This window comes from Neolamprologus brichardi, chromosome 9 (genome assembly GCF_056152115.1).
Source record: "Neolamprologus brichardi isolate AB-2024 chromosome 9, ASM5615211v1, whole genome shotgun sequence".
NCBI lineage: Eukaryota > Metazoa > Chordata > Actinopteri > Cichliformes > Cichlidae > Neolamprologus > Neolamprologus brichardi.
The window spans coordinates 27,958,834-27,972,877 of NC_142112.1; the positions used below are offsets into that span (position 1 = coordinate 27,958,834).

The 14,044-nt window shown below is 41.1% G+C and overlaps 1 protein-coding gene across 1 annotated transcript; it reads left to right on the plus strand.

Moving 5' to 3' along the window:
• The first annotated feature begins 1,209 nt into the window (after nt 1-1,209).
• ccr9b (chemokine (C-C motif) receptor 9b) lies at nt 1,210-3,674 on the plus strand. Its single transcript, XM_006794974.2, has 3 exons — nt 1,210-1,254; nt 1,439-1,485; nt 2,323-3,674. Exons 2-3 carry the CDS (start codon nt 1,444-1,446, stop codon nt 3,358-3,360), a joined length of 1,080 nt encoding a protein of 359 aa, XP_006795037.1. The 5' UTR covers nt 1,210-1,254; nt 1,439-1,443; the 3' UTR covers nt 3,361-3,674.
• Nucleotides 3,675-14,044: the final 10,370 nt, after the last annotated feature.

A 14,044-nucleotide genomic window follows, 5' to 3' on the forward strand; every position in this document is an offset into this window, starting at 1 on the left:
CTATGGTGCTTTTCATTCCCACAGATCAAAGCCATGCAATTAGCCGCACTTTGGCAGTTGGTAGATGGCAAGTAGTGAGTGAAACCTCTCAGGCTGCTACACTTTCAACAGTCTGTTCCCAGAAGGTAAATACTGATCATGACATATTCATTTCCTCGTGCCTCACGCCGATCAAAACCGAGAAACGCAACCAGTGAGCAATTGGTAGAAATTTGAAGAGGTAATGGCTCGCACGCTCATCCTCTTGATTCAAGTGCTAAGGAATCCAGGCCAGGAAGTGAAACTTTGAGAATACAACACACTCAGTCATACGGAGGGCCTTCTGAGAGGTCAAAATAGCCCCCCAATTGAACCCTATAAGGATGAACTATTTCAATAATAAGTGTGTCAGGCTCTTGTTGATGAGCGTGTATTGCCTCATTTGTGACACAGCGTGATCATCATCTTCCAACCCGGGTCACAAGATGACTTTATGTGTTTTCAGTTTTGTTTGGATGTCAGGTGGTATGTCAGGGACTTTCTTCTTCATTTGTTTTGCACCACTGTGGTCATCATCCTGCATGATCATGTTTTTTATTAAACTCCCTTTAGCCTAGGCATTACTAAACGAACTTTTACTTCCCAGATTTGATTTCCTCATACTTCAAAGGGAAATCACGGTTTCTCTCATGCAGACAACGAGTTGTTTACTAAGTAAGAGCACATGTTAATAAGAAACAAGATGGCTTACACATACTGTTGTTTTGACACAAGCCCACATCGTCTGAATTTCAGACCACTGAAACTGCAAAGAAACAGCAGCGCCCACGATCTTTTAGCTTTAGGCTTTAATCGCACTTTGGTTTTCAGTTTCACGCATCACTCATCTCCTGCTCTAAGTGCTCCACACCTGTGTGTACAAAATGGGCCACGACTCGATCAAACCCAATCAGCTGTGGAGAGAACGTGCTTTGGTTCCAGCCTGATGGTCAGGGTTCAGATGGCGCAGCCTAAAAATCACAACTTCTCTTTTAAACTGGTGCAACGTTGTCAGTGTTTGAAACCGTGCATGTCTGACGCTAGTTTTAGAAGTACTGCTAGCTGTAATAAAGACATGCGCGTGCATCAACAAAGGCCTAGAGGGGAAATGAACTGATATCGTCACGTGATTCTGTGGTTACAGAGAAACCATATAAGTTAGTGAAGATGAGTCGTGCTTGGTAAAAGTGACAACCCTGTGACTGTGAAGTTGCTTACTACGTCCTTACTGAGCGGGTAAGTAATTTGTTGGTCTGCTGAAAAGATGTTTCCATTTAACATTTAGTTCAGCTCCAGGTTATATTTAGTTTGTTCTATTTAATGTTTATTTTATTTCATTTATTTTTTACTTTTTATTTTATTTTTGCAATCTATTTTTTGATCTTGTTTTTAATTTGAACATTTTCTGGTTCCTTTGTAGCAATCATGGAGGATTTCAGTGATTTCAATGAAACAACATATTCTCCAGTGAGTATTACTTTGAAAAAACTCATAAACACTAATGTCTGTATTCTATATATAGTAGACTTGCCATTCTTAGTATTGCCTGCTTACACATCGAGTGCTTAAGTGACATTTTGTATTGTTTTGCTGTATTTAAAGTATTCAAAAATACTGTAAAACTTAATTTAAGATGCTGTTTAAAAATCTGTATGTACATAAAAGGATAACGCTTATGACCTGAGTTTGTTTATTTGCCATTATATATCTATCTAAGTGTAAAAGAATCCACTTTGTGACCCAAATGTAGTCGATTTATCTAAAGCAGACATCTCTAGAATACTAAATTACCACAGAGAGCCACGGCTGTAGTTTGCATCAAATTTTCCATTGTATCTCAACACCAAGACGCCGCTTTTTATCTTTGCTCTAAATCTAAATGCCATGCTTCTGGGGGTCCTGAGTTCTGCAGGGGGCCCCTTTCTGGAGCCCCTCGGGATCGTTGCCCCCCCCCCCTCTTTCGCCTCAGGGTTGGATAGCAGCAGGAAACTGTGCAGTAGTGTGGTTTCTCCAGTACAGACACGGCACCTGCACCTGACGGCAGTTTTTTTTGCATACTCTGGTTAGCTTGCACGTCACAGACAGTGTTTGATGTCATTTCACTGTATTCCCATTGTAAACATGTTATCTTATGTAACCGCCAACGAGTAACCAAGAGAGAGTGAGTTGGGTTTCAATGAGAGAGATAGAGAGACAGAAAAAAAAATGCATGACAGGAAACTCAAAGCAAGACAAAAAGACAGTGCATCTGTTGCAAACAGTTGTCTTTAATACCTCACAAGAAAACCTGCTTTCTGATTTCAGACCGAGGACTATTCTCTGCCAACTGATGAATCAGGCATGTGTGACAGAACCTGGGTCAGGGAGTTTCGTGGGCAGTACGAGCCGCCGCTCTTCTGGATCATCTTCATCCTGGGTGCTGTGGGTAACCTGCTGGTGGTTTGGATCTACACCACTGTCCGCAATCGCCTGAAAACAATGACCGATGTGTATCTGCTAAATCTGGCAGTGGCTGATCTCCTTTTCCTGTGCATGCTTCCATTCTGGGCAGTCGAGGCCATTAAAGGCTGGGATTTTGGCATCACTCTCTGCAAAATAGTGTCCGCTGTCTATAAGATCAACTTCTTCAGCAGCATGTTCCTTCTCACCTGCATTAGTGTGGACCGATACATTGCTATTGTTCAAGTTATTAAGGCCCAAAACCTAAAGAAAAAGAGGCTGTTCTACAGCAAACTTGCTTGCCTTGGTGTCTGGTTTGTCTCTGCTCTCCTCACACTCCCTGAGTTTATCTTCGCCGAGGTGAAGACATCTCAAGAAATGCAATTTTGTACTATGGTCTACTGGAACAATGTAAACAATCATACAAAGATCCTCGTGCTGTCCCTGCAGATTTGCATGGGCTTCTGCATTCCTCTACTAGTCATGTTCTTTTGTTATTCTGTCATCATTCGCACACTTATGCAGGCCAAGAGCTTTGAAAAGCACAAGGCCCTCCGTGTCATCCTTGCTGTGGTGTTTGTTTTCGTCCTCTCTCAACTGCCTTACAATAGCCTGCTGATTGTGGAAGCCAGACAGGCAACTAATATGACTTACACAGATTGTAGCACTGTAATTAATTTTGATATAGCTGGACAGGTTGCCAAAAGTTTGGCATATACACACGCTTGCCTCAACCCCTTCCTCTACGTCTTCATTGGAGTTCGGTTCAGACAAGACCTGCAAAGGATGGTGAAGACTTGCATTGGAGGTGTGAGCAAAGGAGGGCTCAGTAAAACGCAGGCAGTTCCCAAACGCCCATCTCTCATGTCAGACACTGATACTACTCCTGCCCTTTCCATATAACTGCCCATTTCCCCGAACCGTACCTGAGATCTGAGCCCAATTCATGTTTTCCACTATGTTCTTCATGCATTACTCCACACTAGAGGAGCAACAATGGCATTTGCATCTTCAAAAGCAACAACAATTTAAAAAAAAAAGCCTTTACATTAATTTCAACCACATACTGACAGTAACAGGCACATTTTTATCTGAAATTACTGTAAAAACTGTATATTACTGTAAATACTGTTTGTATTTTTTTTTAAACATTTGTTCCATCATGTATTTGCTGTGTGCTGCTTTAAATGACTACGAAACATTAAAAAAAAGATTCATACTCCAGTTTATGCCGCTTATGTTCAATTCTTCACCGCACAATAACAAACAGGATGAGTCTTCAACGGTCGGTTCAAGTACCCCTTTCTGCAGAGGCTAAGTGATGAGATCAGCAGTTTATACCCGGGGAAGTATTTGAATGCTTTCACTAGTATAACGTATTTAGTGTGGTGGGAAAAATACTCGAATGTGGCAAGTTCACTGTTTTCGATCTGAGTACACATCCTCATATTAAAAGTCTATGCCATCCTGTCTGCTGACACTGTTTTATGATTGAACCTTGTTTGGGTATGACTTGGCAGTTTCACAGTGAAAGCTAACGTTAGCCATTCATACTGCCATGAAAGACATTTCCCACAGCGGTCTCACAACGGCTGTAGCTCAGACAGGTGACAGACATCCGTGCAGGCAGGTGTCACGGCTTGAAAAACTTTCCAATTCTACTGCAGCTCCACTCTCATGCAAAAGGTAAAGTTTCAGCAGGGTGCACTAAATACACATATGCGTAGTTTTTAATGACACGTGCAAGTCAATCCCTGCATAGTAGTGCTTGTTTCTAACTTATCTGGCCTGAAAACATCAAGTCGTTCAAGTATCAGTAAGCTGGCATTTAAATTTGCTGTTGATGAGCTTCGAGAAGTTTGTTTACTCTTCCCGGCGCCCACAATCAAAAGCAGCAGATGTCAGGTAACCTGATCTTAAATTTTTAACCAATACAATACAAATTCCTGTGCTGGAAGACAAAAACAAGAGACAGGTGGTAGAAGCAAAGCACACCACAAAGTACCTGTTAGCTGCAGGAAACAAAATATGAGGTGTTTTTGTGGTCACCAAGGTGACCACAAAGACTGCTGCATAGCTACATACCTGCTGGATTCAGGTGAGACCACAGACACGTTCTTTCAAGTGCCTCTTTTGTGCTGTTTCTTCATCTCACGACAGGAAACCATCAGTCAAGTCAACAACAAGATGTTCCCGCTTAAATGCAGAGCTGAGGCCTCCCTACAGATGTCCTCAATGTCCCGGTCATATGAATTCAAGGGAAAGGAATGTTACGCAATAACCGAAGGGGCGCGCAGCACTGTGGTAAGATAGAGTGCTTCGTTATAGGTTTTTCAGTTTCTCAAGTCGGGGTCAGTCCCGCGGTTTGTCTTAGAAGCAGAAGTGAAGATCTGTTTTTTGCATCAGTGTTTTTATTTCATAACTGATCCAGTTAAAAATTTACACTGGGCTTTGGGTTACAAGAAAAAATAGTTATCATAGCTTATTAAGGCAACATCTAATGCATACACACGCACAATTAAATGGCATTAGATGGGCTTAAATGCCCTGTTTTAGTTTCTTGCTACTGATTTAAACAAAACTGCAGAGCTAACATAGGATGTGCTGACTGTACATGTTAGTCTACCCTCAATATCCACTTTATTACGCACACCCTGCAACGTAAGGTTATTCTGGCACAGATTCAACAAGGTGCCGCACATCCATGATGTGAATCTCCCGAACCACCACATCTTAAAGATGCTCTATTGGATTGACCTGTGATGGCTCTGGAGGCCAGTTATCACACTGTCATGTTGCAGAAACCAGTTTGAGATGATTTGAACTTTGTGACATGCTGCTTTATCCTAGAGGAAACAGCCAACAGAAGATGAGGACACTATGGGGTCAAAATGCGCAAAGAAAATATTTCCCCCGACACCATTACACCACCACCTGAACCACTCATACAAGGCATGCTTGCATGTTGTTTATAGGAAATTCTGACCCATCACCATCTAAATATTGTAGCAGAATTCAAGGCTCAACAGACCAGGCAACATTTTTCCAATCTTCCATTGTCCAGTTTTGATGAGTGTTGCTGTAGCCTTGGTTTCCTGTTTTTAGCTGACAGGAGTAGCACTGTAGCTGTAGCCGATCTACTTCAGTGTTTTATATGTTGTGCGTTCAGAGATGCTCTTCTGCGTACCTTGGTTGTAACAGGTGATTATTTGAGTTACTGCTACCTTCCTATCAGCTCAGTGTCATCTAATCACAATATTTTCAAACAGAGAATTGTCACTGGATATTTCCTCTTTTTCGGACCATTCTCTCTAAACCCTAGAGATGGTTTTGTGGGAAAATCCCAGCAGATTAACAGTTTCTGAAATAAACCAGTTTGTCACCAACAACCACAGCACACTGACAGCCATTTAAATCACCTTTCTTCCCCATTCTCAAGCTTAGTTTCAGCAGCTCGTCTCGACCACGTTTACATGTGTACGTACTCTGAGTTGCTGCCATGTGATGGATGATTAGACATTTGTGTCAACAAGCAGCTGAACAGCTGTACCTAACAAAGGGGCTGGTGAGTGCCTGTCAGGGATTTGCATGTTTTTAGGCTTCATGTCTTTTTTCCCCCTCATAGCGTTCATACATTCTTACCAGTTGATGTTGCAAAACCCTGATCTTCCAAAGGTTTACTGATATATCTGAGAGACCCAGTTAGTGTGAGAAGAGAAAAGAATTCATCATAAGCCTACTGAACTACTGAATAACACTAATTTATGTTCCCATTTGTGCATATATTTGTCTTACAAACACACTACAACACCCTCAACTCTTTGGACAGGCCTTTTGTTGGGAATTACTGCCATAAAAGTACCAAACTGCTAGTGTATACAGCAAAAGCTTTGCTATATTGTTTTATTTCAGGCTGCTACTAATTTCAGCCACAAGGTGGTGTGATGTGCACAGCAGAAAGCTCCTAGTTTAGGTTTCAGTAGGGTCAACAGCAAACAGACAAGTTGGAAAAGAAATCAACCCCATCTAGTGGCGATTTTGGTTGGGAGACCAAGTCTGGGAAAGCAGGGTTAAATATGAAGTCAGTGAGTTTTTCTTTGTTTTTGGACATCAGTCCATTCCCACTGAGCTACAAACAGACTGAACGCACTGCCATACATAACTCTAAAAGCTGGATCGTGTAGTGAAGAATGCAAAAAGACTCACAAGTAGAGCAGCACCTGTGGTTGGGAACATCCCATCCATCTTTCTGCACAGGGGGGAATTGCGTGCGTGTGTGCATAAAGGAGAGGTGAGTGAGAAAGAAAAAAGAGGGATGGAGGGAGGATACCGTGGAGTCTGTGAGTAATAGGAGAGACAGTGGAAACATATGTGACCCACTGACATTGAGCAGACTGCGGTCTGTTTCTTGTGGACATCCGAAAGCTGCAGGGACAATGGCTTACATATCAGCAGTGACCCACCGGCTCTGAGCTCCATTTACTGCGAGAAAGTCACAAATAAGCTTATGCTGGAAGTTAGGTTCATTGTTAAATTCAAAGCTTGTTGCTGTAAACTGGTTCATGAGGAAAGCAAGAAGCAGCTTCACACACCTCTGGAAAAAAAAAAAGAAGAAGAAGAAATGTAATAGAACTTGGACCTCCGCAATTCCAGCCCAAACAAGGAGCCGCTTATCATCCGCCATCTCTCCCACAGCTAATATTTCACTTCAGCTCCCGGGCCCACAGAATGAGAGACGTTTCCATTTCATGTCAGTCATTTCCAGGCCTGTGTGTTACCTGTGTGGTGATAAGTGTTTGACTGACTGGGAGCGTCGTTAGTCACTGTCCGGCTCCGAGTGACAGCCACAGATTGACGCTGATGATGAGGAGGAGAGGGCCCGGTGTGTTCAGGCACGACAGAAAAACCGGGGTTGATGCAGGGGTGGGAGTGGGTGGAGGGGAGAAAAGACATTTGCACACTTATAATGATGAACACAAAGCCATGGTGTAGACACTCAGTGCACGACAAGGTGTATTTATTTGCAAAATCACGCTTTGCATAATTCTTGTCTCTCATAATTAAAATCTGCCATTCTTTTTAATGGTGAACAATTACTACCAGTTACACTTGTTTATTATAATAAATTAGATGTATCAATTTAATAACTGAGCTACCTGTTTGGTAACATTTTAATTTTCTAGAGAAAATTTTAATTTACAGATAATCTGACACAAAAATGCAGGAATAGGAAAGACAAAGCTCTCTTTTTTTTACCAGTAAAATTTTGGTTTAAGAAAGAAAATATGGTTCATTTTCAGTTTTTAGAGATAAACATCCAATTTTTCTAATTAAGTGCATTTTAAATATTTTCCACCCTAAATTTACAGAATCCTGTGGAGGAACAATCCAACAAATTCTGCATTAACTCTAAGTATCGACTTCTTTATTACTCTTACTTGCTGCAAAGGTTGTTACAGGATACAATGCAACTGGAACCTTATTATAGTGATTTCTAATCAACATTTTATGTCCACATTGGGGCGGGAAACAAATCTGGCCCTGCAGCAAAAAATATTTAGCACCCTGTTATTGCAGAAATTAGCTTTTTTGTCATAATGCTTCACCTATGTACATTTTTATGAGTCTATATTGAGGGCTCATGCACATGCCAGTTGTTGTTACCACATAAGTTCTGATATTATCCTCTGTGTGGAGAGGAAAACCTATCCACTGTTCCTCAAGTAATAATAGAAGTATCTCACAAATGAAATTGTAGTGTAAATGCATGCCGCTGTTTAGCGTCTGGGAATAAACATCTAATTTTGTAGCACAACACAGACAGGTTTTCTTTTCCTTCTTTTATTTTATATGTTATATATATACAGTGGTAACACCTACATCCTTATCTTCACATGCAATTTGACTTTTCACAAATAAAATAAATGCATTTTGGTCATCGTTTTAGTTACCAGCTCCTGTGCTGCTGGTCAAGAGGAAAACTGGCCTTCACCGTGCAGAAGGTGTAAGAGATGCAGAGAGGATGTGGTAAGCGTCTACACCTGGGCTCAAGTCTACGTCGAAACACCTGCCACAGCAAAGGTAGTATGGAGAGAGATGAGTTGTGTTTAGGTGCATTTTGCAGCTCTGATCTCACCACTACTGAAGAGCAAGTGCGACAGCACAGAAGATCTGACGTCCTCCAAGAAACGCTGAACACAGATCTGCCGTGTCCCCTGAAAAAACTCTTTTCTGTTTAGATAAATAACAACTAGCCCGAGCATTCATGCCTGAAATTGTTGCATTTTCTGTGTTTGCTGAGGTGAGTTTGTTGAAATCAGTTTTTTTTAAATAAATTATTGTTCACTACTTCTTATAAAGGGACTTAAACCATGCTACATACAGTACGGCTCATGATTCAGTATCTTGTAGAACCTTTAGCAGAAGGTTGTCTGTATGACTTTATCAGTCTCTCACATTATTGTGGAGGATTTTTGGCCCACAAGTCTTCACACCTTTGCTTTTATTTGAGGTTTGGAGGCTTTAATTTAGGCACATGCAATGTTTTGTAGTTGATCTGAGGTTGCATTTCATTCATTTTAAGACCTTTTAAGGACCAGAATATTTTTTTTTATTATGTCCTCTATTCTTAAAATCTTATAATTGAAAAATAATGTTGTTTCCAGCATTTGCCATTCATAACATTGTTGCTGTCACACAGTTTAAAGCTGACAGACAACAGCAGTAAATACTGACATTCATCCTTCTATTTTCTTGCACTTATCCTTATATTATATCCTTATATCCATTAATTATTGAAAAATATATATTATAACAATCATATTTTCCCAAGTTATTAAAGAAAACCTCCTTACTAGCAGGTTGTGTTGTAATGCGCTGTACTGTAGCACACTTCTTTTTTTAAAGCATTGTTGGGTACTTTGAGTGCACTTTCTAGGTTAATAATGTATATTAAACATTTGGATAATACTATCGAATGGCAAACTCACTATACAGTGAGTACAGCTCTTACATGTCTGTTTTGTTTACCTTTTTAGGCCCCAGTTTAGTTGAAAGTGGGTTTTTTGGAGGCAGCAGGTGCAAATTGAAAGCAGAAAATTGACATATTTAATGCTTTTTGTGTTGAACTTAGTAACCAGGTGCTCATTTAAACTTCAAGCGCTTGTGCGACAACAACAGCTTTTATTTAGAATCTAGCTATCTAGCTATTGTGCGTGCTGTTTGATGCCTCTGTGGTGAACAGCACAGTTTCGGAGCATTTTCACTGAAAAGAGCTGCCTGCTGTGAGGGTGCTGAGTGTGAACCCAACGCATTGATTCTGTTTCACATCGTTTCTAAAAGCTGCCACTTTAATATTCACTTTTGCACTCTTTTTGCGGACAAGGGGGATATGTATATTAAAAATGAACACAGACTGTAATGGGTTAGCCCTGAAGAACAAAATAGGTTGTAGTTTGGTTAGAATTTAGTACAGCAAGTGCAATTGTGAGCTTCTTTGCTTTATCGTTACAATCTGCTGACTTTAGCCTCTACTTTGACTGCTCTCTTATTTACAAGGGAGTCATGACTCGGGGTAGCTCTGTATGTTTGCTTTGGCAGGCTTTTTACGCCATATACCCTTCCTGACACAAACCCAAAGATTTGTGTCTCATTTGAGTCTTAAACAAAAAGAAAAGTTGAAATCTAAAATTGTACAGTTAACTGTTTTGTACTTTTTACTTTGTGCACATGTATGCTTGATTACTGCAGCGCTGTGCAAACGTCTATCTTGAGCCACCCTCATTTCTTTATATTTCATTTCCACCGAGCCAGGCTTTCTTGTCATTTTTAAGAAGGTTTTGAGGAGTAGTTCTCCAGGCTTTCTGAGTCCTTCAACATTTTTCTTTGGGCAATCTCATTTTAAGTCCAGTCCTTGCTAAACCACTTAACACTGAGTTGTGAGTCTTTTGAGCACAACAAAAGCATTACACTCAACAAATGGACCAATAGATGAGTAAAAGAAACAAAAAAAATGTATCTTTTGGCATTTTGTTACTGACATCGCCTTAGCTCAATCCATGAAGAATGCCCATAAGGGGATTCCCAGACTTGGCATATCTCTGCATGGTGTGCAGTTTGTCCTTAAAATGTTTGAGGAAACTGGACAAATGGAAGACAAAAGAAAAATGTCTGTCCTTAAAAAAAAAAAAACTATCTGCAGCAGACGACAAGCATCTGAAAGTCATGTCCTTAAGTAACAGGGGGGAAAAAATCCGGCAAAGACCTGACACAGGACCTGAGAGATGCATCTGGCTCTTCAGTTGATCCATCTGCTGTTCACTGAAGCCTCATAACAAATCGTCTCAGTGACAGGGTGGCTGTCAGGAAGCCATTCTTAAGGAAGAAGAGCAGGGAGAAAAGGCTGAAGTGTGTAAAACTACACAAGAACCGCACTGAAAATCAGTGGCAACAAGTCTTATGGAAAAAATTTGGATTCCACCTGTCATCAGTGTTTGTGGAGCCATCTGTGAAACATGGTGGGGGCTCTGTCATGGTTCGGATTTCAGCCAGCGTTGTTGTAGATCATCAGTAGATAAAAACTGATGGATGTATAAATACAGAAATGCACCATCAGGTTTTGATCCACCATGCAATAACATCTGGAAAACATCTGATTGAAAACATCTGATCTGATTGTAAAACTATGTTTGCTATAAACCAAAATTATGGAAGATATATTATCAGTTATGTAGCTTTAAACCGTACACATGCCTAAATAGCAGCACTAATCTCTATATTCACATGGCGGGCATGCAAAAGATGTTTCTGCTGTACTCTTTAATCGAGAATTTGCACAAATCCAACAGAAAGGAGAACATTGCATAAAAATATTTTGGTGAGAATGAAGCCAGCTCTGGCAGCACTTTATAATATATCTCAAAAATAAAAGAGAAGTAAGAGTAAGAGCAGTAACTTGTTACATTTCTGTATTTTGGACCAATTTGATTAGTTATGCATAACTTTGTAATTTATTACAAATGCCAGCCCTGTAATTATAGCATTTTCAATAGGAATCATGCACTAAAACAGTGGAAAGGATGATGGTTCAGGTATCAGTGAGTACCGAAGCTGGGAAGCCTTTCTAAAAGATGAATTACAACAGCATTGTTTTTACTATTAGTCTCACTATGGGCAAAAGTGGAAAAAGGAAAAAAACTGGAAATAATAAAGCACTACGAGGCCAAGAAGTTCAATCTCTGGACATCTCTGGAACATGTTTTCACCCTCACAGTCTCTACTCGTGCCTTTTACCGCCTCTTCCAAAAACGAGGCAGCAAGCGGCGAGATGGATGGGCTGAGCGTTGCAAGATTTCCAAAAGCGAACAGAGTCTGACTGCTGCTCTACCTGAGGAGCAAAAACAAAAGAGCCATCTCTACCTGTAGGACTGTGGGAGTCGAGGCTTTGATCTGGACCAGAAAGAGAGAGTAGTTTGATGAAATATTGATGCTTTTTTTTAACTGTGTCCTGTGGGAGCTCAGTCTGCTCTCAGGATGTGTGCGCTGATCCACAATACTGCTGCGTGCTCGGCTGTATGAGAACAGACTTGACCGTGCAGCTCAAGGAGTGTTATCGGCCCTAATGGGCCCGATGATGACCCCCCACTCTGGGCCTGAATTGGTCAGGGGCTTCTTCTGCTGATCAAAAGAACAGGTGCATTTAATCAGTCAGCACCCATTGCAAAATACATACACCTCTGATATATGTCTGACATCTAAACAGAAGCTTGACAGCAAACCTGCACAACGTAAATCTTCATTTGTTGATGGACGGGTAATTGTTTGCCCTTGAAACAAAGGTGCAACAGCTTCAGATGTGCATGCAGTGAGCGCACAATTAAAACTGAATGACGGTGTTGGAAAACTGTTTTTAAATAGCCGGGGATTATTCACACTGAGGCTGTTTTGGCCGAGCATTCAAATACTTATTCAAAGCAAGCATCGTGTAATATCCGACTGGATGCTCGGAAAGTTTGCTATAAGCTCGTATGAAAGTGACCCATATTCTTCAAGCAACAACGTCGGGAAAAAAGGAAAAAATTTGAATGTTGATAAATTGCCTAGAGTGCTTTTGTCTGAAAGTTAAGAGGCCAACGAAGCCCAATCAGCCTGGAAAAGAGTGTGAAAAACGAGGATTTATCACTCCCATGCCTACGTCCATGCACAGATAGACGGCGGGGCATAATGACTTCTGTGGAAATAGCAGAACGATTATTTAAACTTAAAGGAAGAGGAGAAAGAGGCAGAGAAACGGGTCGAGTGGGGGGGGGGAGGAAAGACAGGGTCTTAGGAGGAGCCAGGGGCAGGAGATAGTCTGGGAAAGGTCTCGCGTTAAAGTAGCATTAACATGCCTTTCCATTGGAGTCCATTAGATAATCATATTCATACCACACAAGGCTCAAAAACCTCTCTCTGTTTCATTATTCCCTTTTAATCCAGCCTGATAAGGGGGTGCAGGCGTCGTGGTTTTATTATGTCGTCATTTGGAATCCACATGAAATCCCCACAGGATGTTATCACAGGGAAATTGCTTAAGTAGCCCAAGTGGATATAGTTTTGGGTTTATTATTTCTGACGGATTCAAAATAACTGCAAATATCTTTTTTTCCCCCCCTGATTATTGGGGGCTAAGAGTCTTATCAGTCATTCACACTAATGGCCCACTCAAGCCACCCGATACCTTCTGGCAGGGGGGAAAAAGGAGGGATGCTGAGAGGAGAAGACGGGTGTGAGGGTGGGGGGGTTTGGGAGTGCTGCGTTCGAGTGTGTCCTAAGTGTACAAGTGTGCACAGGCCCAGGACATGTGAGGAAACTGAAAGCAGGAAAAACAACAACAGAAAGAGCGACTGAAAGCGGAGACTTCTGAACAAAGTAACACGCTCCTGACGGTAGATTAGAGGCTGCTGGCGCTCTCCTTTGCGGCCCCCAGATCTTCCCTGGCAAACAGAGCAGATGTCAGATTGCTCCCGTCGTTTGTGGTTCGGCACATTTGTGGTCTTGAGGAAAGCGAACACTTTGACTAAATCCATTAGGGCCTTTATTAGACAGACACTACACAGGGAAGAAACACGAGGCAGGACATATATGGGCAAACAAACCTTTAATTTAACCTTTAACTAATGAAATATGTGTAATTATTAAGTCACGAGGGATATGGTATTCATGTTTCAGATTGAAAAGTCTTCTTTTTTTGTTTCTTGTTACAAAGAAAATCTTGTGCAAAGTCAGACGAGTTGTCAAAGCAACGCTGAAGCAAGATCGATTTTCTCTGCTGGGAGTTTTTAGAAGTTTTGAACATTTTTGCAGGATTTTATCAAACTATCCTAAGCTTCTGGAGTCACGGGTCAAAAGGTCAGGCCCCTCAAAGCGAAGGAAATCTGTGTTTTTGCTCATTAGTATGTTAAGGTATGTGTCCATACACACACATTTCGCTTTTATACGTTTATATTTTTGAGATATATATGGCTCCTCAATACAGAATAACAGTGCACTGAACTCCAATACTTTGAAGGACATATAGGATACCCAATATATAGAGCTGGCACTATAT